This window comes from Pseudonaja textilis, chromosome 14 (assembly GCF_049901715.1).
Source record: "Pseudonaja textilis isolate UNSWEBS1 chromosome 14, rPseTex1.2, whole genome shotgun sequence".
NCBI lineage: Eukaryota > Metazoa > Chordata > Lepidosauria > Squamata > Elapidae > Pseudonaja > Pseudonaja textilis.
This window is the reverse complement of record NC_142003.1, coordinates 7,809,631-7,836,733: the sequence shown is the minus strand read 5'-3', so window position 1 is coordinate 7,836,733 and position 27,103 is coordinate 7,809,631. Positions and strand designations below refer to the sequence as shown.

The window sequence follows — 27,103 nt, the reverse complement described above, 5'->3', positions numbered from 1 at the left end:
GGCTAAGCTATTCTGCGAGAACAGACCCACAGCTTTCCATAAAAAGCTGGATTCCAGTCCCTTACCTGTTCCACATCCAGGTGCGTCCATATAGGTATGAGGCTGGGAACTCACAGCATGCCTGCATTCTCCACATTCTCTAAAACATAATGGATGGGTAGATTTTTTACCTGGAGGAAACAGTCACAAGGCCAAGCCTTTTTCAGGGGTTTGTGAAACTTTGGGAATGATCTCTGTAAATCCGTGGTTTGAAAGTTCCATGCTGTGTATCCCAGGTCAGAAATTATAACCATCTTGACCGTTTCTGCAAACGAGGAATGGAAGCAACATTCCTTTCCCCTAATTTTATCCCCTAGTTTTCTTTCTTTCGTCTGTGGGACATGCGTCTTTTCTCCCGCCGAACACGGGGATTTTGTGACGGCTGAAACCACAAAAGGCAGTCAGGAGGTGCTTCCATTGCCCAGAGTTGTTTTTCAGAGCGAGATGGGAAGCATGTACTTTTTTTTTTTTGGAAAAATAAATAAAAAATTGAGTGCACGGAGAAGGCTATTCATTAATGATAAACGGTGCTGTCTCGCACATCATTTTTTTAAAACAATAACCCCAGGTAACCATATAACTGTCTATAGAAATGAAGTGCCTAATGAGATTTCAGGGTTTATTTTTCTTGGCTCGAAGGTCTCTGCTGACTCAGGTTTTTTTCTCTCTCCCCCCCCCCTCTCTCTCTCTCTCTCTCTCTCTCTTTGTTTCTGAGCATTGTGTCAATATGTACTTAGCGCCTGTGAGATTGTATGTGTGTGTTTCTCTCTCTCATTTTGCCCTTTTGGTCTATAATTTCCAAGAATAGAACTTTAAAATAGACAGGAGAAGTGGAGGGTGGGGGGAATCTAAATTAAATAGAAATGTGGAACGATAGCAAGGACAAACTCTGGAAGATATGTAGAATTAATTAAAGATGTTTCTCCATTCTTTTTTTCTCACAAACTTCCTTTTGTCCTTAAACTCCATGCACGTCACCTTCTCTAAAGAGATTTTCGATGTTTGAAAACCTTTTGTCAAAGCAAATACGGGAATTGGTGATCTTTCATTAAAGAGGGAGGAATCCTGCATCCTTTCAACAAGGTCTTGACAAGGGTTCCTGTCTTAAGCAGCCATTCCTATTTTGAACACAGACACCCACACACTGCATTCCTGTTTTTGTGATATTAAGTATAAAGAATATAGAATAACAGAATTGGAAGGGACCTTGGAGGTCTTCTAGTCCAACCCCCTGCTTAGGCAGGAAACCTTAAAACATTTCATTGTCCAATCTCTTCTTAAAAACTTCCAGTGTTGGAGCATTCACAGCTTCTGGAGGGCAAGTTGTTCCACCAATTAATTGTTCTCACTGTCAGGAAATGTCTCCTTAGTTCTAAGTTGCTTCTCTCCTTGTTTAGTTTCCACCCGTTGCTTCTTGTCCTGCCCTCAGGTGCTTTGGAGAATAGCTTGACTCCCTCTTCTTTGGGGCAGTCCCTGAGATATTGGAACACTGCTAACATGTCTTCCCTAGTTCTTCTTTTCATTAAACTAGACATATCCAATTCCTGCAACCATTCTTCATATATTTTAGCCTCCAGTCTCCTATTATAAAGGAAAGCCAAGCCAGAGATAGAGAAGGCATCTCCATGGCGCTCCAACTTTGTGAATATTCCTTTCGATCAGTAGTAATAACCGGATTAATAGTTTCTGGTTAGATCTTTCCTCCTCAAAGAAACTGCCTTGTATGAAGTTAGATCATGGCCCATGTATCCACAACATAGTAAGCCATATAAGAATTGTGGGCTAAATTCTGGTTTCCTCAGGCAAGTAGATTATTCTGTTCAACTCTTTCCACCATGGCCCAAACAAACTTGCTCTGTGGCTTGTTGAGCAGTTGGATGGGCAACTGTTTGAATGACATCTTGTTAGTCGTTGGCTGCATATGCAGCTCAGCAGGACATCTAATAGGGAACAGGTATATCCACTTGTTCTTCTTCATCATCCTTAGAAATCCTTAGGAAGCAGGATGAAATCAGAGATCCATACTATAGGAAGAACAAGGCCAGAACAATTTGCCTTTCCTCCTAATAGCGGCCAAGGGGTTGATGTTTGACTTCTTGCTACCACTAGAAGTGGAACCTAACAATTTTACCCCCTTTAAATAGTTAATTAGTAAGGAAAAGGATGTGGCAATCTTTGAGCTACAAAAAGGCTACAAAAAGTTCAGTTAAGGACCGTAATTAGCCTGGTAAGAATTAGGAACTCAAATTGCTCTTTTTCAAAAAGTTTTAAAACTGGGATATATATATCTGGTTTGTAGGTAGTGATTCCAATAGAGGAGAATATTTGAAGCTCGGGGTTGAAATGAACAGACAATAGTGCTCTCTTTGAGTTTGGTTGTTTTCTTGTAGATGTTTCCATCAAGGAACTGCCAAGCAAACCAACAGTAAACAGCCCAACCAACCAAAGACCCCCTCAAGACCACCCCAGGACAACCCACTAGAATATAAACTGAGAGCAAACCCCACTCCTTACTAGCACTGATGATGTTACCTGGTCTGGGTAACGAAACGTCTGCCAGAAAACAGCCAAGCTCAGCGAGCACCAAAGACCCCTCGTGGAGTGATTCGTTTAACCAGAAGACACAGCTGAAGTCCCAGCCAGCAACTCCAGTAGCAGGGAGTACTACAGTCCACTTCTAGGCTTCCTCTACCTGTCATAGTCACTCCAGCTAGTAGGATAGAGAATCGCTTAAGGGATACAATACGCACCGGCATCTACTCCCCCGTTTTATTTTGTAATCTAGGCATTCAATCTGGCTTCTTAACGTTGGCCCCATTGACCAATGGCAGCTCTCGTGTCCTTATTTATTTTATTTTTTAATTTTATTTATTCGATTTGTCAATCGCTTACAAGATAATAGGTATAAGTATAAAGATGAGTAAGAATACAGGAAATAGGTGCGAACCAATGGGGACAGTAGGACAGGGATGGTAGGCACCATGACCTTCCATGTCTTTTGCAAACCTACCTGGAAAGGTGAGGGTTAAACCATAGGGCCTTTGGAAAACCAAGGGCAGAGATATGGCCCATCCCCTCCCAGAAGAAACTTTCAGGAGGACCCCCCATCTTCATTCTATTCATACCTATCCCCCCACCCCTCAAGGAGAATTAATACAAGGCAGTCTCTTCTCTCCTTGATTGATGGAGACCAATATCTCTCTGTCAGATTCATCCCTACGACTCACAGCCATAAGATCCTATCTGAGAAACCCAGAAGCCACATCTAACCTCTCTCTAAACTTCCTTCTCCCCTCACACCCCTCTCGCCATTCCCTTTGACCTCGTATTGAAAAGATCAACCTGAAGGTTCAACTTCGCTGTCTCAGCAGGCTAGAGTTAGAATGAAGCTGGATTAATTCAAAGATCTGGGGTTTTGTTTTGTTTTTAATCAAATGCATTTGTAGTTTTTTTTTTTTTTTAAGTGGAGTTGTAACTTTAAAGTGGCATTTAAACTATTACAAGGGCCAACCCGATGGCTTGGGGAGACCCCTGCCAAGGCCACCCCAGAGAGACTTGACTTCCTTCAACCATTGCCCAGGTTGCTCTCTTGAAGGCAGGCAGTGAGTGCTCCGTGCCAGTAAACGATGGGTTAAAAGCATAGCTGGACAAGCCACAGGGTAGTAGCTGCTGAACTGCTCTAGGGGTGGAAACTCAGAGGACAGCATTACCTGAGGTTGCTCGTAGACCTTCGACTTTTCACACTTGAGCCTGAGAGCAACCAGAATGGGCAAAGGTAAGTAGGAACTATTTTTGTTTCCCTTCTTGAAAAATGTGTTTTGGTTTTCCTTCTGCGTGGCCAGTCCTACCAAGTCTGCCACAGAAAATGGGCTGTTGTGGGGGGTGAAAAAGAGGAAAAACTTTTTTGCAGGATTCGCCTGTTCGTTCCTGCGGTTTTCCTTCATTCCCTACGGGTATCTAAGGTAAAGCATATTCCACGGTTTGGGTTGCAGCACAATTCAATTATTCGTGCAGCTTTTTGGGGAGTGGGATCCGGACCTAGCTTTAACCTGCTGCTGTGGGTTGCCAGTTACAAAGATCAGGAAAAAGGACAAACCCTGGGTGGGGGAGATCTTGAAAAATGTGTGCCCCTTTATCCTGTGGCTGTTTGAAAAGATTGCAAAACTGCTTAAAAGTTTTGTAGCAATGGGCAGGAGCAACAGGTTAGCGAAAGAAGAGGAATGTGATCTTAGAGCAAAACTGTAACAGGTATAACAGATAACAAGTAATCAGAGTTGGAAGGGACCTTGTAGGTCATCTAGTCCAACCCCCCCACCCGTTGCCCAAGCGGGAGACCCTACACCATTTCTGACAAATGGCAGAAGAATTGCATATGTTTTAGATATACAATATTTAATACAGAGAAGACAATGAGAGCATTTGGGGCTCTTATTGCTTTTTCATTGTGTACCCAACTCTTGTTTCTATTCTTAACCCAAGATAAACAATGAACAAACCAAAACAAGAATGAAACTTTGTTCCTCAATATTTAAATACCTATTTGAATCTATCTTTAATGGACGTATATAAATCCAGGCTTGGTTTTAAAATAAAAAACTTGCAGATAAATACATACATATATATATATATATACACATAAATACATACATACATACACACACACACACATATTTGTTTTCGTAGATTTTCATGGGTACAGGTATGTAGGTCTAGGTGTGTTCAGGTCTTTTCCTGTGTAAGATTAAGAGTATCTTGGCAACGTTTCGGCGAGGTCCCACTCACCATCCTCAGGCTGGTGCTCTCGGCTTTGTGCCAGTGCAAGCAGCCAGTGCAAGTGCAATCATATATACACTGTATATATACACTGTATATATGATACAGACAGAGGAAGCTGCTCGATTTTTGCTCAACTTCATGAGGGGTGATTTGACCAAAAGGGAAACGGGAAGGCAAGCAACACAACTCAAACAAAACCGTATCCTTCTTATGTCGTCATGCCATATTGACCTGCATGGAATTAAAATACTAGTTATAGATATTCTCATAATGTACAGACATTCTCTTGCTTATGGGGATGTTAAAATCTTTTTCATAGGAAACCTTCACAATCTCCTTAATTCTTCGCTATTATGGGGCACCTAAAAACCTTGGCCATCGGTTGCCCACCCTTGCTCTTGAAATAATGTATGGAAAATAATTGCTACGAGCTCCATAGCACTTCTGTTCCTTATACACATAAGAGGCGGGCGGAACTATAAACAGGAGCTTCGACTATGATTATTATTTCTCAAAATGTACATTTCCCAATGTCGGTCAACTTTGAGGGATGCGTTGCAGGGTGCCTGAGTTAAATAGGTGATATTTTGTTAAAGTTTGAAAAACTCCACTTGAAATGGATTGCATCCATTACTTCTTTCTTTTTGGTCCAGCAGAGAATTCTTTTTTCAATGGAAGGTAAGGGTAGATAGTTTTATCAATTCCCCCCATTCTCTTTCATGCAGTTTCAGTATTCCTAGCCTTCCGAAATGTTTCTGCCAATTGCCATTACATCAAAAGCATGTTACATGTGCGTTTTACCCCCTTACATGCACATCCATAGCTTGGACATGAATGGCTACCGGTGTTCATGGCCAGAATGTTCATGTCCACAGAAGTTTCTATTCTGGGTTTGTGGACACTGGAATCTATTGCTATATGCCTTGATTTTTTTAAAATTTATTTTCAAAATGATGGTCTTTTCAGATTGGGATGATGTTGCCAGTGATATAGCCGTTTGACAGCAACACGCTCAGTCCAAATGATTGCCTTAGTGTGTTACCTGGCACGCATTAAACATTTGTTGTTGTTTTTTAAAAAGAAAAATATTGTATGTTTGTTATTTTGGTTTTTTTATTTTGTTAAATTAACCCAGAGTTTATTTGGCTTCAGGCAGCATCTAAGTCAAATAAAACTAAACCAGCTTCTTTACCGGCTGGTAAAAATGTAACTTCTATTAAGTACTGTCTGAAAAACCATTTATTTGTCATTTTAACTCAGTTTTAAATGCATTAGATTGCACCCACTATGACTATTTCATTCCTCTCTTTTTAATTTTTTTATTTTTACAAACATTCCATATTTTCTTTAAACAGTGTGTCGGCTGGGTACAAATGTGCCATATTATTGGTTAATACAGTTTCCTTACCATCGCAACAATAATTGCATTCCATTCTCATCCTAAACTACTGTACACAATATATCTTATTGTTGCAACCACCCTCTTCCTAATTCCTTCCCCTCTATTTTTATATATTCTTATATGTTCTCTATATAGATCTTCTACGTTCATTTATTTATTTTGTCATTTCCATTTTTCTTTTCCAGCCATTGATCAAATGATTTCCATATCATCTAATATTCAGTTTGTTCTTTTTCTTTAATTGCTATTTCATTCCTGATGAGTCCTTCCAGTTTTTTGGGGGGCACTTGTTTTTTCAGAAGTGGTTTTGCCCTCGCCTACTTCTTCCCAGGACAAAGAGAGAGGGTTGCTCAAAGTTACCCAACTGAATTTGTGCCTAAGGAAGGACTAGAACTCATGGTGTCCCACCTTGTGCCCTTAACCACTATACCAAACTAGTTCTCCGTAAAAAGGTTGCTTGTGTTTTCTAAGTATATTCGGCGGTATAGGAGAATTATCGAATCGCTGCAACCTTTCTCTGCCAAATCTACCTTGACCTTAAACTATCCTTAAACTATCCTTATGCCTTCGGGTTAAAAGTTCTCTTCTTCGCCCCGTCACACTGATAACTTTCAGACAAATCACATGGGGACAGTAACGTATTTATGTGAGAACCTTTTGCATGCGCGAAGGAGCGAAAATAGGTGGGATTTAATTCCAGCCCTCATTGTTTCCCTAATTGTGTCCCATTAAATTAATAAATAAAAAACAGGTTCATAGTTTATGTTGAGTTTCCAGCCTTCACTACTTTAACTTTTTTTTTTTAATGTTACACGGGATTCATTTTAAATAGTAGTCATTGCAGGAAATGCCAAGTAAGGTTTTATTTATGATTCTTTAACTAGATCACTTTGGAGGAATGAGTTGGGGACCCTCAATATTTCTTATTGGCTGTGCGTTTTAAACGATCGTACGCATGTGCAAAAAATCTCACTGCTTCCTTCTAGAAGGGCAGCTTCCCTGCAAACAAGGGTGTCCACAATTGCTGTTGTGAGTCTCCTGCTGTTGTTTCCTGTTACGCTGAGCACCAGGAGACATCATGCCATTAACTTCATCTCCTTTGAGATTCATCAGACATGGGCAGCCAGATGTAATTCCACAGGGCTCAAATGCTCTACTGAGAATTGAACATGGGATATACGCTGTGTGTATCCCACGTGTAAAGTGGGTGAGGGTATGAAGCTCATGTAAGACCTTCTTCATGAGGCTGTCACAGCAGTGAAACAGGTAGATACCTGTTTCTCTGTCCTGAGGTCTGAAGGGAAGGTGGACTCTACAGACCATTGTGCTAGATCAGGGGTGTCAAACTCAAGGCCCGTGGGCCAGAACCAGACTACGGGGTGCTTAGATCGGGCCTGCAGGACCACCCTGGAAATAGCAATGGACTGGCCCGTGGTGTCTCTGCCAGAGTTCGGGAGGGTTTGGGGTACAAGTTCCATTTTCACTGGCAGAGGGCTGCAGGAGACCATCACAGCTGAAAATGGGACCTGGGGGGGACGACGTGCATGGCCCCCCCCAGCTCCGTTTTTGCTGGGAGAGGGGCTAGCCGAACAAACTAAAAACAAAACAAAAGGAGAAATGTTTCTTCTTTTCCATTTGAGCATGCAAGAAGAGACAGGAAAGGAGAAAGATGAAAAAAAAAAGAAGGGAAGATGGGAAAAGAGCAAGGAAGGAAAAAGAAGGAAAGAGGGAAAGGAAGAAGAAAGGAGAATGAAGAGGGAAGGGAAAAGAAGGAAGGAAGGAAGAAGAAAGAAGGAAGGAAGGAAAAAGGAAGGAAGGAAGGAAGGAAGGGAGAGGGAAGGAAAAAGGAAGGAAGGGAGGGAGGGAGAAGGAAAAAGAAGGAAAGAATGAAGAAGGAAAGAAAAGGAATGGAGAAGGAAAAAGAGAAGGAAGGAAGGAAGGAAGAAAGAATGAAGGAAGGAAGGAAGGAAGGAAGGAAGGAAGGGAGAAGGAAGGAAAAAGGAAGGAAGGAAGGGAGGGAGAAGGAAAAAGAAGGAAGGAAGAAAGAAGAAAGAAGGAAAGAAAAGGAATGGAGAAGGAAAAAGAAGGAAGGAAGGAAAGGGGAAGGAAAAGGAAGGAAGGAAGAAGAAAGAATGAAGAGGGAAGGAAAAAGGAAGGAAGGAAGGAAGGAAGGGAATATTACAATGAGAGGGAGGGAGTGTCTGAAGGAACTCCTGCCTTAGCACTTGGCCACCACAGATGCCTCCCCACACATGAGGGTCGAGCTGCCCCCGCCCCCCTGAGGTCAAACACAACCTGATGCAGCCCTCCATGAAATCAAGTTTGACACCCCTGTGCTAGATTCACTAGGACAGAGTGAGTATTGAGCCTTACTGATCGACCGCTCTTAAGGGACCGCTGAGCTGCTGTGATTTTTGTGTGCTTCCTCGTTTCCGTTGCCTTCTCCTTGGGAGCCCTATTCCCCTCCTAATTCAGCAAGCGAGGAGAGGGCCCAAGGAGGTTGTTCTGCCTTCCCTTTTTCTGAGTGTTGCTTGTGAAGTTGGAGGTGGTGGCGGCAGGGAAGGCCAAGGCTAGGGATTCCTCAAAAGAAGCCATGCCCCCTTCTTGAGATGTGGCCCTCACCCTACTGATCTGATAGTTGCCTCCTTACAACAACCCCGTTCTTGAGATGTGCTAAAAATTCTTCACGCCACATTCTGCGCCTCTGCTGCTGCTTTTGTCTCGGTTTTGTCAGCTTTCTCATTATTTTCTTCTTCTTCTTCTTCTTTTAATTATCCAACAGGAGCAGCGTCCACGTTGACACTGATGTGGGCATTGGTGACAATGTCTCTGCATCCTGAAGCAAGAACGCTCAAAGAATGCCCAAATCCCGAAAGTCAGAAATGCCCCAGCTTATGCGCTTGTAGCTTTGACGACTGCAACGATGATCTGAGTGTCTACTGTAGCGCCCGGAACCTCACTGCCTTGCCTGAGGATGTGCCCCGGAGTACGAGGATGTTGTGGCTGGATGGGAACAATTTCACAACCTTGCAAGCTCTCGCTTTCAGGAACCTCTCCAACCTGGAATTTCTTAACCTTCAGGGCAGTCAGTTATCGGGGATTGAACAACACGCCTTCCATGGTTTGGAAGGACTGTACTCGTTGCTCCTGGAGCGTAATCGGCTGAAGTCGCTGGCACCCAATATCTTCCTCCACCTTCAGAACCTGGCTTCCTTGCGCCTCAACAACAACCAGTTCAACAAGATCGAAGAAGGGGTCTTCGCTGGGCTTTCCAACCTCTGGTACCTGAATCTAGGGTGGAACTCCCTGGTGGTCCTGCCAGACAAAGTCTTTCATGACCTACCCAATTTAAGGGAGATGGTCCTGGCTGGGAACAAGCTGCACTATCTCCAGCACCAGTTGTTCTACAGCCTCAGCGAGTTGCGAGAACTGGATCTGAGCTGGAATTCCCTCAAGGGCATCAAAGGGAACGTCTTCACGAAGCTCCAAAAGCTGCTGAAACTTTACTTGAACCAGAACCAGATCAACGCCATCGCTCCGCGGGCCTTTGTGGGCATGAAGTCTCTGAGGTGGTTGGATCTCTCCCACAACCGCCTCGCCACGCTTTTTGAAGACACTTTCCTGGGTCTTTCCAGCCTCCACGTCTTGCGCCTCTCCAGCAACTCCATCCCTAGTTTGAGCCCCAGGACTTTCAAAGACCTGCAGTTCCTGGAAGAGTTACAGCTAGGCAACAATAAGATTCGCACCTTGCTTGAAAAGAGCTTCGATAAATTGGGTCAGTTGGAAGTTCTGACGCTGAACGACAACCAGATCCAGGAGATCAGGCCGGGGGCCTTCCTCGGCCTTTCCAATGTGGCGGTGATGAACCTATCGGGGAACTGCCTTACGACCTTCCCCGATTTCACTTTCCGGGGTCTGAGCCAACTCCACAGCCTCCACCTGGAAAACTGCTGCCTCACACGGATCAGGCCGCGGATGTTCTCTGACCTCTCCAGCCTGCGGAGGCTCTTTCTGCGATTCAACACCATCTCCGTCATCGAAGACCACAGCTTGAACGACTTACACGAGCTCCTCGACCTGGACCTCAAACACAACCGGCTGAGAAGCCTCTCCCCAAATCAGTTCGCAGGCCTGAGGAGCCTTGAATATCTCCTCCTTTCCTTCAACCAGCTGGCGGACGTCTCTCCCGAAGCCTTCGCCCCGTTGTTGCGTCTCTCCTGGCTCGACCTCTCCCACAACTTCCTGGAGACGTTGGACAGCGGCGTCTTCGCCTCTTTCTCAAGGTTGACCTACCTGAACATCAGGAACAACTCTCTGAGAACCTTCTCGGTGGATTGGCTCGGCCCCTCGCCTACCCTGGTTCAGCTGTGGCTGGAAGGGAACAAATGGGCGTGTAACTGCTCGCTCAAGGCCCTCCGAGACTTCGCCCTGCAGCAACCCAGTGTGGTTCTGCGGTACACGCAGTCCATCACAGAAGGAGAAGCCTCTGAATATACCTACAACAATATCACTTGCCTCAGCCCAGCAGAAGTGGTAGGACTTGATCTACGAGATATTCCAGAAGACCATTTTGTGGACTGTTGAAGTGTTTGGCCATCTTGCTTTCCACACAGCTTTTTTTTTCTAAGGAACTTTTCTCCTTTCTAAGGAACAGCACAAACTCAAACCTGCTCTGGGTTTGGACTTATGAAGCTATCAGGAAGCAAGCACCACTTTAGAGCGTCCTTAATCATCATCACACAAAGGACAATTGCAAGTGGCTGGTTTCAAACACACTGTCAGACCAGACTTTTTTTTTTTAGTGCTTGCTTGGGAGTTTCTAGAGTTGTAGATCAGACTGGGAAGTTAAGCAATTCAGGTGGTGACAAACTTTGTGTATTGTTTCCACAAAATCTGCATAGACTTCCTTCCTTCAATCACCCAGTCAGGTTTGATTTAATGGAGAAATACCCTAACATTTAGGAAAATTCATTATGGAAAATAGTGAGTTATCAAATAATGTTCTGAATCACAGAGTGGCAACAACTGCAACTTCCTTAAATATATTTAAGCCTTTAGGACTCAAATATTCCAGCAAGTTGGTTAATATTTCCTTTTCCTCCTTCCCCACTTTATAAAGTATTTCTTTTTCTACTGGCTCTGCAGTTGGGTGGGGAATATGGATGTTGACAGGGGTGGAATTCAAATTTTTAACAACTGCTTCTTTGGGCGTGGCTTAAGTGGTGAGTGTGGCTTGGTGGTCATGCGACTGGGTGGACATGGCTTGGTGGTCATGTGACTGTCTGGGTGTGGCCAACTCAATATCACTCACATTGAGGCACGCATCTCCTCACCTGGCCTCTCCTGACTGTGTGGATGCTGCATTCCTAAAAAAATGGTCATAAGTCACTTTTTTCAGTGCCATTGTAACTTTGAATGGTCACTCTACACAAGCAAAGTACCAGCAAAGGAGGGGAAACAAACTCCAGAGAAGTTCCAGAGACAGGAAATCTAGTCCCGCCAAGAATGTAATAAGGGTTAATAAGAGGCAGTTTCTGTAAGCAACACCAGAATGTTTCCTTCCTGCCTTCCTTACAGGATTAGGTCAGTAATTTCTTCTAACAACCGGTTCTCCAAACTGCTTAGGTAACAACTGGTTCTAGCAAATAGGTGCGAACTGGTAGAATCCCACCCCTGGATGTTGACCTGCTGTTTTCTCATAATGCCGACTTATCACTTGGAAACAGTTTTTTTTTTCAAACTGGGTTCTGCAATAATTTGATAGGCTCCAATGGGAGGAAAAAGAAATTCAACTAATTTTGATATACGAATTAAATTACAAGCAACACAACTTTATTGCCAATTTTCTATCACTAGAGCTTTGCCTCTTGAGAGGAGCCCTGAGAATTTTGTGAACAGGTTGTTGCCGCCCGAAAAACCTTGAAAACATCTTGGAGTATAGATAGAATTCTTTATTGGCCAAGCGTGACTGGACATACAAGGAATTTGTTTTGGTGCATTGTGGAATATTACACCAAAACTATTTTCTGGTGAGAAGAATGAGGGGAAATGTTATATCTGGAGACTGCTGATGTTGACTAGGGTCTCAGGAACACAACTTAGCTGAGAATCCTTTAAATTTAGGGTTGGGCTTGTTAACTAAGCCAACAACCTCTCTTGGGGTATTGTCGTGCAGGAGAAACAAAGCTGAAACTAAACAGCAAATTTGTTCCTTGCTGAGTTCACAGAACACCCTTAGACAGAAAAGAAAAAGGAAACACCTTAACCACACTTAGTATATTGAGCAAATGGAGCCATTACTGTGTGTGTAAATTAACCTGATTAAGTTTATTATGCAAACACTGCCATTGAGTAGTTTCACTGTCGTGTTCACACGATTTACAGGGAAATAGTTTTTTCCAAAGTGCTGTGGCTATGCTTGACTCTGGCAATCGCTACATGTCTAGCCATAAATACTGTAGATATTAGTTTGAAACATGTAGAGGTATATCCAATTGGGAAAAGCAGAAGATCATGTACTCAGTTAAGTTCTGGATCCCAAGACCCCCTTCTAGAGTGTTCTTGTATTTCTTGAAGTATCCTAACCTTAATTTACCAGCATTTCCATTTTTACTAGAGTTTCTTGTGTCCTTGCCACTCACGGGTCCCTTTTTCTTGTCCTCTTGGGCCTCTGCCTCAGTTCTGTCATAAAGTTTCTAGCAATTCCTTTCATCCTGATGGAAATTAAGAGGAAAAAAATAGGGATTTGCCCCTTTTGCTATCATAGAAGCTAGAAAATGAAAACATTTCAGGATTCCTTTGTGAAAATTAAAGGTTTTCTGTCATGGGATACGTTACAGCTGTATGTCTTCCTGGACAGTTTTATCTCTGTTTTGTAAGAGACAAACAACAGCACAACATAAATATGCAGAATGTGGAAGTGAGGCGCTTAAGATAGAGACGAAAGGTAAGTATCCTTTTTAAAGAATCCACAAATGCATTTCTCGATAATTCCTATACAGTGAAATCAGGCTGTTGTGGTTTTCTAAATTATTACCTAAGGGAAGTTCTCCTGTTGTACAATCTGAACTTAGCACTGTATATATAGAATACCTCTTAGACAGCACCGACACAGGTTACTTGTATATGAACAATAAAGCAGAATACACATGCACAAGCCTTGACTGCAGTTGGAAACTATTTAATACATAATTCAGTTACTTAAAAAAATCCTGAGTCATGATCAATTCTGCAAAATTGAATGCCAGCTTTGAGTTTCACTGATTGTTCACTGACATGCACCAATTTTAAAAGCTTCACTGGGTGGTGACAGAGAATTCTAGAATGTAAGCACCCAGTTTTATCAGTGTGTGTGTGTGTGTGTGTGTGTGTGTGTCTGTCTGTCTCTCTCTCTCTCTCTCCCTCTCAGAAACATGTATCTCATGTGTAATACAGTACCACATTGGACCAGGGTTCATCATGGGTGAAATTGAAGTAACTGAAGGGCTGACTAAGTTAACTGCAGAATAGATCACTCCAAAGCACACAGCGGGTCCCCCATTTGCCAGGGGAAGAAGGCACCAACACCCATTTCAGGGATCCTGATTTGTTCCGCTGAAGCCTGCCGGTGCAGTTTGTTGCTCTCCTTTTGAAGTTCTCCCACTTCCTGGTCGGATTCATTCATTTCTGCTTGAGCAACGAGGAGACGATGGCCGTCAGGAGCTCTACTCTTGGTTGCCGCCTCAGGAGCTACAGGTGGAGGCCTCAGCCAAAAGATGCTGGGCAATATCTGTCAATGCCGAGAAGGCTAAGCTCTTGGGGAATTCCTGGAGGAAGTCTCTGCCTTCTTCCAAACTTTGGGTAAGTTGTGGATCCAGAGGGACGCAGCCTGTTGAAAGGAGAATACCAATGTGAACCATGCTTTTCTTCTTTCCATTCGCCAAAGGAACATTAATTAATGCGTCACTTTTTTTCATTTCTGATGCTCTGGTTGTTGGTCTACATCTCCTGTTTAGATGTTTAGATGTTATTTGCTAAGTTAGGGCTGGCTTTAAGCATGGTTTTCTAGAAGTCACAGCTGGCAGGGTTTGCAAAGTAAGCTAAACAATAAACCACCATGGTTACACCCGTGCAACTTGCTAAGGTAAAACCAAAGACACCCCATGATTATATTGGCGTGCTGTGTGAACCCAGAAAGTTACATAAAAACACACAAACGGCCCGTTGAAATCTGTATTCTCCAGCTGTGATTCTAGGAGAAGTTTCAAGGTGACCGATTGCTGGTTGGACAACATGATGTTAAAAATATGACTCTTCTCCACAGAGACAACCTTGGGTAGCGGAGTTTGCTAGTTAGTTACTAGCTAGTGTTGAGAGAGAAAATACTCACCCAGGAATGGGACACCTGCATGTTTGGCCAGTTCTTCTCCACCTCCTTTGGAGAAAAGATTTGTGCATTCCTGGAAGGATAGAAAACTTGGTTATAAAGGCAGGTGACGACAAAGGTTCTGTTTGTAAGAAGGAAGATGGCTGCTGGAAAATATCATTCTGCACACATGTAGTTATGCCTCCTTTTCCTAAGTGCGAGAGGGCTGCTGCCAAGGACAGCTGGATCCATTCCTGGATGCCACAAAAAGGCCCCACTCAGAGTTTCCTAGCAACTGAGAAGTTACTCTGCTCTAATCCAGTTTAAGTTCAAGCCAAGGATGCGCATCATTTACAGAGTTCTGGCCATCAAAATACAACTTCTAGTCTTTAAAAGCAAAGGTTTGAACTTTTCAGCTCCTGCTGCTTTTGGAGAGGAAGTTTGGTGTAGTGGTTCAAGCATCAGGCTTGAAACCAGGAGAGGTGAATTCTAATCCCTCTTAAGCATAGAGCCAGCTAGGGGGTCTTTGACCAGTCATACGCTCTCAAGTCTTTGGAAGAAAAAGGCAAGGGCAAATCCCTTTCAAAACCTTGCCAAGAAAACTCAAGAGACTCGTTGGGTGGAAGCTCAGATTTTCACATTTTATCCTGATTTAATTTTTCACATCTCTAGTCAAAAAGCTGCCCTGGATTAAAAGAAGCTTCCCCTACATATAATTCAGTCTGGTTAAGGGACGGGAGGGCAATTAACTATACCCAAGCGCCACGGGAAGCAATTCTATCTTTCCTTCTGTCCTCAGATTTAGAAATTCTTATAGATGTCACTAGTCCCAAAGGTATTTTTTTCAAGAGGCAACTGGACTTTCTGGTTTTCCTTTGAAGACGTTTTGCTTCTCGTCCAAGAAGCTTCTTCAGTTCTGAATCCATTCCCCACCATCCAGTCAGAACCGAAGAAGCTTCTTGGATGAGAAGCGAAACGTCTTCAAAGGAAAACCAGAAAGCCCAGTTGCCTCTTGAAAAAAAATAAAAATAAAAGCACCCTTGGAACCACCATGATCTGGATGACTGGAGAACCTCCGTAGACGTGTAGCTGTCACTAATTCCAGCAATTAGAGCCACGGTCCAAACTAGGCTTGGCACCCAACTCTCACCGAGCAGTGGGGACAAACGAAGCCGCTCATGTTCTCCACAATCCCAAGGACGCGCAGGCCGGTTTTCTTGCAGAATGTCAGTTCTCGCCTTACGTCTCCCACTGCCACTGCCTACGGGAAGGAAGAAAAAAAAAAAAAAAGAAACAACCCAGTTAAGGGGAAAAGGCCCCGAAGCATGAACCGCTTTCGTTATAAATTATCCTTCGCCAGCCACCCTTTGAAGCTACGCTGGAACGTCTCCTCTAAAGGATCCTCTTGGAAGGGAAGTTATCCAGACAGTGAGCTTTGCCAGACCTTCATGTAGCACATTGGAATGGCAGAAAGATTTGGATCCAGCCATTCCAAAAGGCACAGCGTATCAAGGAGAGGTGGGGGCGAATGGTGGCCTTCACGATTGGGTCTGTCAAGATCACCCAGATGAACTGCCGGCGTCCCACATTTCATGTAAATCTAGTTGGTTTGGGTTTGAATCAAGCCAACTGACTGAACGCAGCCAAGTGGGGTTAATTGCATCCATCAGAGTTTAGCACGATGGGTTAGTTAACAGGCAGCGAGTGCATACGCTGATTTCAGAGGCCACCACCCCCTGCCTTGAAAACTGCATGCTGCTCCAGTCGGTCCTCCTCCTTTAACGACCCCATAATCCCTTGCATTGGGGTGGAGTCAGGGCAACTGGATGGAGCTGAGTGTTTGCTGGCCGGATGCCCTTCCTGTTGCCAATGCGGAGGTTTTTTTTCCCCCATCAGATATATTCTCAGCGGCCCCAGAGAGAGAAATATCCGTCTCCACCTAGGATCGAACTCACAGCCCCCTGATTGTGAGGTGAGAGCACCACCTCTAGGCCACCGCACCACTCCGTATGCTGCTCCATCAGATGCACTGGGGAAAAAAACTGGTGTGTGTGTGTGTGTGTGTGTGTGTGTGTGTGTGTGTGTGTGTATCGTCTTCTATTCTGAGTCTTGCAAAACAAAATGCAAAATATCCAAATCTGAGGAGATCAACTTCTGGGTATTCAGGCAAAGGGTTTCATTTTCTCACGGATGCAGGGATACTGGTGATGTGACCCAAGAGGCCTAGCAGAACATCCAAAGCCCAGTAGTTGGGGAGTGCCTCTTACCTGAGGTGTGGTCACCAAAACTGCCCCAAGAGGTTTAAAAGGCCGGAGGGATTCCACTGCGGAGATGTGCTCATCGGAAGTCCCAGGAGGCGTGTCCACAATCAAGAAATCAAGTTCTCCCCAGGTCACGTCGGTGATGAATTGCTTTATTAAAGCTATAAACATACAATATTGCAAACGAGGATCACTGATAACGAATGTGAGAGGCGCATTTCTATAGCTCAACACCCAAGTGATACAAGGAGCCGTCGATTTACAGTAGTTCATTTAATGACTGTTCGAAGTTACATCACTGAAAAAAAGTGACTTATGACTCTTTTCCCACACTTACGACCAATTGCCGCATCCCCAGGGTCAGGTGATCAAAATTCAGATGCTTGGCAACTGACTCACATTTATGACAGTTGCAGTGCCCTGGGGTCATGTATGATCCCCTTTTGTGACCTTCTGACAAGCAAAGTCCACGAGGAATCCAGATTTACTTAACAACCGTGTTACTCGTTTAGCAGCTGCAGGGATTCACTTAACCATTGTGTCAAGAAAGGTTGTAAAATGGTGCAAAACTCACTTAACAAGTGACCCGCTTAGAGCAACAGAAAATTTGGGCTCAGCTGCGGTCACAGGTTGAGGACTACCCACGCTTGCTTTGAAAGGGGGCGGCTGAAGCATGCCGTACCATTTTTCTTGGGTCCTCTCCACACCACGGCGTCATCCGGCTTCTCCAGAAGGAAGCCGATGGACATGAGAGCAATGCTTTTGTCCTGGTCCACGAAGACTGGCACCCAGCCACTGTCGCACTGGTGAACATCTCGGTCCTGCACACTGAGCATGCGAGGGATGCTGGGACCACACAGGTCCACGTCGAGGATGCCGACCTACAAAAACAAGCGGCCGTGTTCCGAAAGGTAGGTCACACCAGGCTTTTGCCTGGAATAACGTCTTCCGACCCAGAGTTCGGACACTATGGATGGCCTGCCAGGAGGGGACAGGTTTTAAAAGAGGAGACTGAGAATCTCTCGAAATGTGGGCGTTCTCACATGAAATCTGGCAGGACTTTAAATTAAATCTGGCAATTCCACAGAGTTGAGACCATGTCAACTGTAGTTCCCTGGGAACACTTATTACGATCTCAACTTCCATTTATTTTCCTAGCAAACAAATAGGAAATAAGGAACAGCCTTTTAAAACTCCAGAAACCAAATCAACCAACCAACCATCCAACCGCAAACTAAATCTAGGCATCTAAAGTTGTCTTGGGTTGGAAACTGTGTGCTGGAGGAGACAAGGCAGAAGACCGAACCGTGAAATAAGCAGGCTCTTCTCAGGTGGCTTGAGTGGGAGCTGTGAAACAGTTGGGTCAAAAGGTACACCCTGTCTATGCAAAGCTCAAAAGGTAGAGCAAATAACCTTATCACGGATACCTCTTGCGTTTCACAGATCTCCTGACACAATGTTTACCTTTTTTCCTCCTCTATACAATAGCTGGCAAACCTAGAGTCCTTCCAATATTAAACCAGCGGCCATCAATCCCAACAAGTACAGCCAATATAAAAAAAACCAAAACCCCAAACCCCTACATCCCACTGCTCCCTGCCTGCTTTGACTTGCATTGGTGGTGCAGTGGTTAGAGTGCAATACTGCAAACTACTTCTGCTGACAGCCGGCTGTCTGCAATTTGGCAGATCGGATCCCACCAGGCTCAAGGTTGACTCAGCCTTCCATCCTTCCGAGGTGGGTAAAATGAGGAGCCAGATTGTTGGGGGCAAGAAGCTGACTCTGTAAACCACTTAGAGAGGGCCGTAAAAGCACTGTGAAGCAATATATAAGTCTAAGTGCTCTTGCTCTTCCTTTTCTCCTTCCGTCCTTCCTTCCTCCCTCCCTTTCCTTCCCTCCCTCCATTCATTCCATGGTGCACAGTGATTAGAAGGCAGCAGGCTACCTCTGCTGCCTGCCAATTGCCTGCAAATCCCACCAGGCTCAAGGCTGACTCAGCCTTCCATCCTTCCGAGGTGGGTAAAATGAGGAGCCAGATTGCTGGGGGCAAGAGGCGGACTCTGTCAACCGCTTAGAGAGGCCTGAAAAGCACTATAAAGCAGTATATAAGTTTAAGTGCTATTGCTATTGGATGTGGATAATCTATCTCTCAGAGGCTGTACGTCTAGCACATGTCAAACATCAGGGGTGTTCAAAATTTCTGACATGCCTTAGGGATTGTAAAGATATTTTGGTTACTTTAATATAATTTAGATGTGCTTGGTAAGTAGCTACATAAATATACGTTTTTTTTTAAACATTTTGTTTGTTGCATTTCCTTAGAAGCTAAGGACTGAAGTAGGCAGGGCAGAGATTTTCCTTTTACTGGGGTTCTGGAGAGTTCCGTCCATTTTTCTACATGATGCCAGGCTTATTTTAGGACCTATCACAGAGGCTGTGCATGTTTTCCACTTAAGAACAGCAGGAAACCATGCCACTTATTTTGGCCGATTGAATCAGCATGATCTCTATAGGGGAGGGGAAAAAAACAAAAACCAGGACCTGGTGCGGCTTTAATGCCTTACAGAGTATCCACCATGCCTTTGGGGGAGATGACTCTGCAAGAGCTAGATGAATCATGCCATCCGCTTCCTTAAGCCGCCTTCGGTCCAACAGGAAAGAAAGCTTCCTGAGTTGGATGTTGGAAACCTCCCGTGTCCCTATCCAGCCAGCTGTGGTACTCATAGCAGAACACAGGGAAGCAAGTGGGTATCAAATCACAGCCCTGGTCTAATACGTACAGCGCTATCAAAGAGATCTGTAGATCTCCCAAGTTTCAGCCAGAAACCCCTAATTTGCAATACAGCCTACAACAGGGCTCTCCAAACTTACTTCAACTGGTTCACTTAACAAGCTTAGTGATTCATTTAACATCCAGGGTCATCAAACAAGTCATAACATCGGGCATGACTCGCTTAACAATTGCCTTGTTTAACAGCAAACATTTTGGTCCTAATTGTGAGGGGCTGTCACAAGGAAGAGGGGGTGTGTGTCAAGCTATTCTCTAACTGGGGGCAGGACAAGAAGCAACAGGTGGAAACTAATCAAGGAGAGAAGCAACCTAGAACTAATTTCCTGACAATTAGAACAATTAATCAGTGGATTGCCTGTAGAGATTGTGAATGCTGCATCACGGGAGGTTTTGAAAAAGAGGTTGGACAACCATTTGTTTGAAGCAGTGTAGGGTTTCCTGCCTAGGCAGGGGGTTGGACTAGAAGACCTCCAAGTTCTCTTCCATCTCTGTTATTGTTATTCAATAAACTCCCAGAATTCCTCAGCCAGCCACGCTGAGGGATTCTGGGAGTTGAAGTTCATGAGTCTTGAAAGTTGCCAAGTTTGGACAGGCTTACATCATAGGGCTGGGTGGGCAACCTACAGCCCTCCTTTCTCTTTTTCTGACTCCCCCCCACCCCCCAAATAAAAGCCTCCTTCAAATCATTAGAAATTCAGAGCAAAACACTGCCTGCCAATGGAATTACAATCAATCGTCGTTGTAACGAAGAAATAGTTTTCTTAGTAGAGAACCCCAACGGCTGAATTTCTCAGGCAGCGTGGCTAAATCTGGAAGGCCCAAGGTTTGTGTGCGGTGGTGATTGGGGTGGGGGTGGGGGCTGCTTAAACTTTGGTACCCTACTTGCTTGAAATGGCACTTACCTTTTTCCCAGCATGCTTGAAAGCCAAAGCCAGTTCAGTGGAAATGGTGCTCTTTCCAACACCCCCTTTCCCCGACAGCACCAGGATGATGTGCTGGACCCCAGCCAAGTTGCCTCGTTCTGCCAGGAACAAGAGAAAGTAAGTAGAGACAGTTGAAGGGATGTCTGACAGGCATAGAAAAAAAAGGAAGAATAAGAGATGAGGAGCGACGGGGGCTTGCGGAATTGAAGACAAACCCAAGCCTTCCTTCCAATTCTGATGGCGACTGGAATGCCATTCCGCAAATTCCTGCAATTGTTTGAGTTGGTCAAATTGTGCCCCGGTTCAAGGTGTCCCTGGGGGAAAATAAACTTAGGGTCTTCTCCTTAAGCGGGCCAAATTAAAAGGAAAAGAAGCAGGAGGATTGTGCTTATGCAGAATCAACCAAGGGTCTAGTGTACCCAGAAGAACTTCCAAAAGCAAATGTACTTATCATTACCAGGGCACAAAACTCTCGGCTGCTTTAGCCACTAAAAGCTAATAAGAGTTTCCACTGTGGAAAGGGCTATAAAATGCTCTTTGTAATGGCAGCGTTTGGGTCCCTGGGATATTTCGAAAGGGATGAAGCCTAAAAGAGCCATGCTGCAGACTCGTGAGGCATAAAACACAAACTTCCATGATTCAGGAAGCAGCTCTTTTTTCCCTCCCAAACATCCAGCAGGGGAATATTTACAAGCCATACAGTAGATACGGCTGCTTTTATATTTCCCAAAGAAGCCAGAAACTTTTTTTTTTAAATTTAATTGCCACAAAACCAACAAACCTCTTTTGTAAAGACGTGGCTGTAGAAGTGACAGGAAGTCAAGAATGGAATCGCATCCCACACTAACCTACATGGTTAATTGTGGTTTGACTAAGCTACAGCTGGCTGGATCGTACACTGCACTAAGTCAAAGCCAAAGAAAAGTTACAGTTTAATCTGAACGAATATAACTATAATACAACCACCTTCCTCAAACAAATCAAAACTTGCACTGGGGACTACAATTCCCATCATTCCTGCATGAAAAATACGGCAGAAGTTGTCATAAATCTGTGGGCCACCAAACTGGAAAGGCGATCTAATAGGTGAGGGCATGCTGCAAGCAACCAAATACACCTTTTTTCTGACTTTCTCGAAGTCTAAGAAAAGACGCAACGTCTCTAAGGAGATACCTATTGGTGTGATGTAAGCGCATGCGTATGCTCTGAATCATCTTTTCCTGCATACCCTAATGAATAGTTCTGACTGTAAACTCACAAGCCTTATTGTTGGCCAACAACGGAAAGGTCAGCCAGAAATTAGGTTGATGTACAACCTTACCCTACATGGCAACCTCCAGGTTTGGGTGTGCAATTCCCAGAATTTCCCATCCACATGGCTTTGCTGGCTAGGAAATTCTGAGAAGCACACATCTGGATTGTATCAAACTGGGAAAACAATCAAAGAATGTAAATTTTCAGATTATAGGGACTGTATAACTAACAAAAACATTTAATTCTCTGATTTATCAGCCAGACACACTCTGTATGGGCTGCATTTTCATCAAAGCTTGTATGTTTTGACTATATCACCCAAGGTCAAATGAAATGAAGTCAATTCCTTGGAATAAGATCAGAGAACAGAGCAACTGTTCTCTTAAAATGATGCCCGCTCTGTATTTCCTGCTTCTATGTATTCAAAGTGTTATAAGCAAGATTAGAAAAATAATAATAAACAGATTAGCTAGGAAAAAAGCAAAAAGATAAACCTCACAATTCTAAACACAAGTAGATAGCCAACAAGCTTAACGGGATACTGCATTAACCCATTTTCAGAGTCTGTATAATCGACTGGATCACAAACTCAGCAGAAAAATTAGGTTTGCAGAATGTAATCGAAGCTCAAACCACTTTTACAAAGCTGTTGAATGCTGCCTCAGGGCCTGACCTGGTAGAGCAAGAATAAACCCAGCTGATTGTTTGGATCCAAATTCAAGTATTTAGATTTTGTTCACATCGAAATCGATGGCCATTAAAGTCACAGACAACTTACGGTACTTCACTGATTTCAGTAGGAACAAAATTCAGATAGTTTGATTTGGATCCAGACCACTATTATTGATTTGAAATATGCACAGGTAAGTCCTCGATTATGACTACAATTTCTGCTGCTAAGCAAGACAGGTGTTAAGTGAATTTGCCCCATTTTATGACCTTTCTTGCCACAATTGTTAAGTCAATCACTGCAGTTAAGTAAATCCGGCTTCCTCTTTGACGTTGCTTGTCGGAAGGTTGTAAAAGGGGATCCCATGGCCCCAAGACACTGCAACCATCATAAATATGTCCGTTGCCAAGCATATGGGTTTTGATCATGGGACCATGGGGAGGCTGCAGTGGTTGGGTGAAAAATGGTCGTAAGTCACTTTTTCCAGTGCCAGCGTAACTTCAAATCGTCAAAAAATGAACGGCTGCAAGTCAAGGACTACCTGCATTACCGATTGAGCTGGAATGAATTTCTGAATAACATTTCAGAGGAAAAGTCATCCCATATTGGAAGAATGAAAGTAGCTTAATGATGTCTGCCTTCACTGGCATGTTTAAAATCAAGTTTCATAAATTTACAATTTAGAACCAGCCTGCCCGACTCCTCTGCCGTCCCCTATTCACAATTCTCTCTTATTTTATAGCTGTAACCGGGGGTAATATTTGCAACACTTCCTATATCTAGGGGAAGCTAAGATCCAAGACAACATGTTGATTAGAATTCCATGGCTTCTCAGTCATTGGGCCTTATAATAAAGGCTGTCCCAAAATGTAAACATCTCTAGTGTGTGATCAGAGAGAAGGAAAAGGTGAATAAGTATGTAGATGTTGAGTCACCCAGGAATTTCCTGCAATTTAACACAGCTAGGCTGGAGAACATCATAGTAGGTTACTCATTATAAGTAAGTTACGCATTATAAGAGGAAGAAACCGTCTCCTGGACAAAGAATTCTGAACACCCCAAAAATGCATTAAGAAAATGAAACCTAGCAAACAGGACTCCTGAAATCCTGGTGGGGGGGCAAAGATACTGAGTGGGATAGCAGGACACCTGCCTGGAAATGGAACCTTCCATGACATTGGCGGAACTCATCAGAAAATCCACAGAAGGTAAGTAATGTTGCGATAATTCACCTCTCTTTTTCTACTACTAAATTCATTGGGACAAAAGTTCAGCTTTCCCATTCATTCTGTCACTCTCTTTTAAAATGGATGCACTGTCATCCAAAGAGAATGCCTCGATTAGGACTTGGTTGTCAATAGGGAAACAAGAAGTGGGAGCAGAAAAAACTATGTTCAACAGCAAAGGTTAGCTAGGATATCCCTGACAGTACAAGACATCCCTGACTTATGACCACTGTTTTAGTGAAGTTACAACAGGGCTGAAAAAAGTAACTCATGACAGATTCCTGGTTTTACAACCATTCCCATGTGATTATGACCTTCCCAACTGGCTTTTGATAAGCAAATTAATGGGGAAGTTGACAGGAGGTTGCAAATCACGATCACTTAACAACCATGGCAAAAGGATAAAAATCGATGCCAATCACATGATGCCTCACTTAATAACCATAAATTTTTCAGTCCCTATTGTGCTCATAAGTCAAGGACTACTGTATTAATATGGTATGAACAGCACATTGACTTATCATATTTTGATCCCAGTGTTCATTCAAAGACTTAGTCAACTTATACACTATTCAGAGACTGGGCAATTTCTGTTGGAGTAGGGTGGTAGAATCACCAAAGGGAAGTGGAGATTTTTTTTCAGACTTTTTAAATGATATATTTCTTGGTGGTATTAAGAGTTTGGGACCCATCAGTACCATAACTCAACATCACCAGCTAGAAAAACGCTCCATTATCCCATTGCTGAAATTGTTGCCAAATGCTACTAGCACAATCTGGAAATCCAGATGGACCACATCCAGACTGACGGGTAAATAAACAATGTAAACATTTAAGCAAAATATTAGGCATGAAATGTTATAATGAATACTAATAGAGAATATTTGTAACTCGGGGTTGAACTGTGGAGTCTAATGAATAATTAAAATAAAAACATGCATTTTAGTTTCTTTTACATTATGCCTTTAATGAATTCTATTTCTCATGTAGTTCTATATGGAAAATCTCAGATAAGGAATTATTGCAGGAACAGCTGACTAGCTTAAGGCTATAACTGAAATTCAGAAATAAATGCATGACATCTGTGCTTTAAATGTTTATGCCATCTGGTCTCTCTCCTGATTCTCCCTTGCTTCCACTCCAATTAATCACATGGGTTTCAATTTAATTAAATATACTCACATTTGCTATGTCACTGTTGGCATAAAGGAATTAAGCAATGACAGTTCTGGAATTCGGTGAGACCAGATTTAATTTCTCAGTTGGCCATTAGATTTACAATGCCCAGCAGTTCTAATACATCACACAGTTACCTGATCAGAGAAACCTATCTATTCAAAATAACTGCTTAAAAAACGACTTTTTTTTTGTTTCACAGTAAAAATGGGAGAGCTTTGCCTCCTTATATCCCAGGAATCTCATGTTTAAGCAGGTGCCATGCGTATTACAAAGGAGTTCAGAACAGGTTTTAAAAAATATAATTGAGCTTCCCACTTCAATTTCATTTTCTCCCAGTCATCTCTGTGCAGCTGGATTGCCATGTAGTTGGTTGTAATTTCACACTGAGACTCATACAAAGACAATTTGATATTGTGATAGAGCACAGTACTAATGGGGAGGAAGGGCAGACAGGTTGATTACAGTGATTTGTGTAAGTGTACCACAGCAACCCAAAAAAGAAAGAAAAAGGTCTAAATCTGGAACAAAGGCAAAAGGGCTGAACTAAGTTCATGTATGTAACATGTAATCTCCACTCAACAAAACACAAGGGCCGTCTAATGTGCTATATCCAATTTTTTTACTACAGATGTTTTTAATGTGCCAATATTTTTAATGTACTCATGTTTTTACGCTTGGCAACTTTGTTTTTAAACTTTCAAGTTTTTAAATATCATTGCTTTAAATGTTTTTAACTTTGGCAACTTGAAAATGTATGGGCTTCAACACCTTCACATCTTAAAAATGGCCAAGATTGGAAAACATAGCCCTATGCAATACAGTTAGTCCTCGACTTACAGCAGTTCGTTTAGCGACCTTTCAAAGTTATAGCAGCACTGAAGTGACTTATGACCGTTTTTCACACTTATGACCAATTGCAGCATCCCCATGGTCACGTCATCAAAATTCAGAGGCTTGGCAACTTGGTTCATATTTATGACAGTTGCAGTGTCCCGGGGTCATACAATCCCCCTTTGCGACCTTCTGACAAGCGAAGTCCATGGATTGGGAGCCAGATTCACTTAACAACCGTCTTACTAACTTAACAGCTTCAGTGATCCACTCAACAACTGTGGCAGGAAAAGTCGTAAAACGGGGCAAAACTCACTTAACAAATATTTTACAAAGCAAGATAAAAAAAATTGGGCTCAATTGTTGTGGTAGACCTTATTCTCTTGTAATCTCTGCTCTAAAGCCTTTAAGTAGCCAACATAAATAAAAGCATTAAACTCCAAATAATCACGACCACATTAAACCCCTTAGAGTTTAGCCTGGACTTAAAATAACCTTATTGTCACTTTGATTGGCCTACATTAAAATGAAATTTTGTTGCCTACAGCCCTCAAAGGGTCTCTCCCTCTAATATACAGTACCAAAAACATGACAAACTAAATAAATACAAAATTAGGCATGTACCCACATATGACCATCAGGAGAAAAAAGCAAAGATGACACACATATAAATATAATATATATGTGTGTGTGTGTGTGTATAATTATAATTATATATATATATATCAATTATATATATATATCAATTATATATATAACTATCAATTATATAATTATCAATATATATATATATATATATATATATATATATATATATATATATATATATATATATATATATATATATATATATATATATATATATAATTATCAATATGTATATATATAATTGTCAATTATATTATATATATTATATATATAATTATCACTATGTATACGGTAAAGCAGAAGGTAATATCTTTATCCCAAGCCCTGGCGACCACAGTCCGTGTTCAAACCCAACCGGCCCCAACTGAGGCCTGACCCGCATGTTTGCCTTCACGTGAGGACGAGTCACAGCTTGTCGTGTGAAACGGGAAACCACCCTTCCCGACTGAGGGGCGACGACCCGCGTTCCACTCACCGCCCGGTTCCGTTGGGCCGGGCCTAGTCCCTCCGATGAGGCAGAACTTCAACTGTTGAAGTTCTCTCATTGAACAATCCCCCCACCAAACTTGGCGCCTTCCCTCACGCACTCACCCTCCTCCCCCTTCTCCATGTTGCTTTCCTTCGCCTTCCCTTATGCTGCCCTCGGGGTTGGAGTGACACCACGGTTGTCTAATCAGGCCTCTCTTCTGAATGACCGCCCCCCCCCCCCTTTTTTTTTGCACTAATAGGAAAGCAAACCGGAGACGGCTTCACCCGCCT

General features: G+C 43.1%; 2 protein-coding genes across 4 annotated transcripts; one reads left to right on the top strand and one right to left on the bottom strand.

Annotated features, from left to right (window-relative positions):
- The first annotated feature begins 3,715 nt into the window (after positions 1 to 3,715).
- On the top strand, positions 3,716 to 13,373 carry IGFALS (insulin like growth factor binding protein acid labile subunit). 2 transcript variants are annotated; one of them, XR_015739523.1, is made up of 3 exons: positions 3,716 to 3,814; positions 9,000 to 12,625; positions 12,702 to 13,373. XR_015739523.1 is itself a non-coding variant. In XM_026704223.2 (2 exons), the coding sequence occupies exons 1-2, from the start codon at positions 3,805 to 3,807 to the stop codon at positions 10,799 to 10,801; spliced, it is 1,812 nt and encodes a 603-aa protein (XP_026560008.1). In that variant the 5' UTR covers positions 3,716 to 3,804; the 3' UTR covers positions 10,802 to 13,373. The 2 variants fall into 2 exon arrangements, 1 of the variants encoding a protein (XP_026560008.1); XM_026704223.2 differs by having other exon boundaries at positions 9,000 to 13,373.
- NUBP2 (NUBP iron-sulfur cluster assembly factor 2, cytosolic) lies at positions 11,129 to 26,999 on the bottom strand. 2 transcript variants are annotated; one of them, XM_087912367.1, is made up of 7 exons: positions 26,820 to 26,999; positions 20,516 to 20,634; positions 17,505 to 17,703; positions 16,829 to 16,983; positions 15,712 to 15,822; positions 14,586 to 14,655; positions 11,129 to 14,084 (listed from the first exon to the last, which is right to left on the bottom strand). In XM_087912367.1, the coding sequence occupies exons 1-7, from the start codon at positions 26,887 to 26,889 to the stop codon at positions 13,939 to 13,941; spliced, it is 870 nt and encodes a 289-aa protein (XP_087768493.1). In that variant the 5' UTR covers positions 26,890 to 26,999; the 3' UTR covers positions 11,129 to 13,938. The 2 variants fall into 2 exon arrangements, with proteins under 2 accessions (XP_087768493.1, XP_026560017.1); XM_026704232.2 differs by having other exon boundaries at positions 26,936 to 26,999.
- Positions 27,000 to 27,103: the final 104 nt, after the last annotated feature.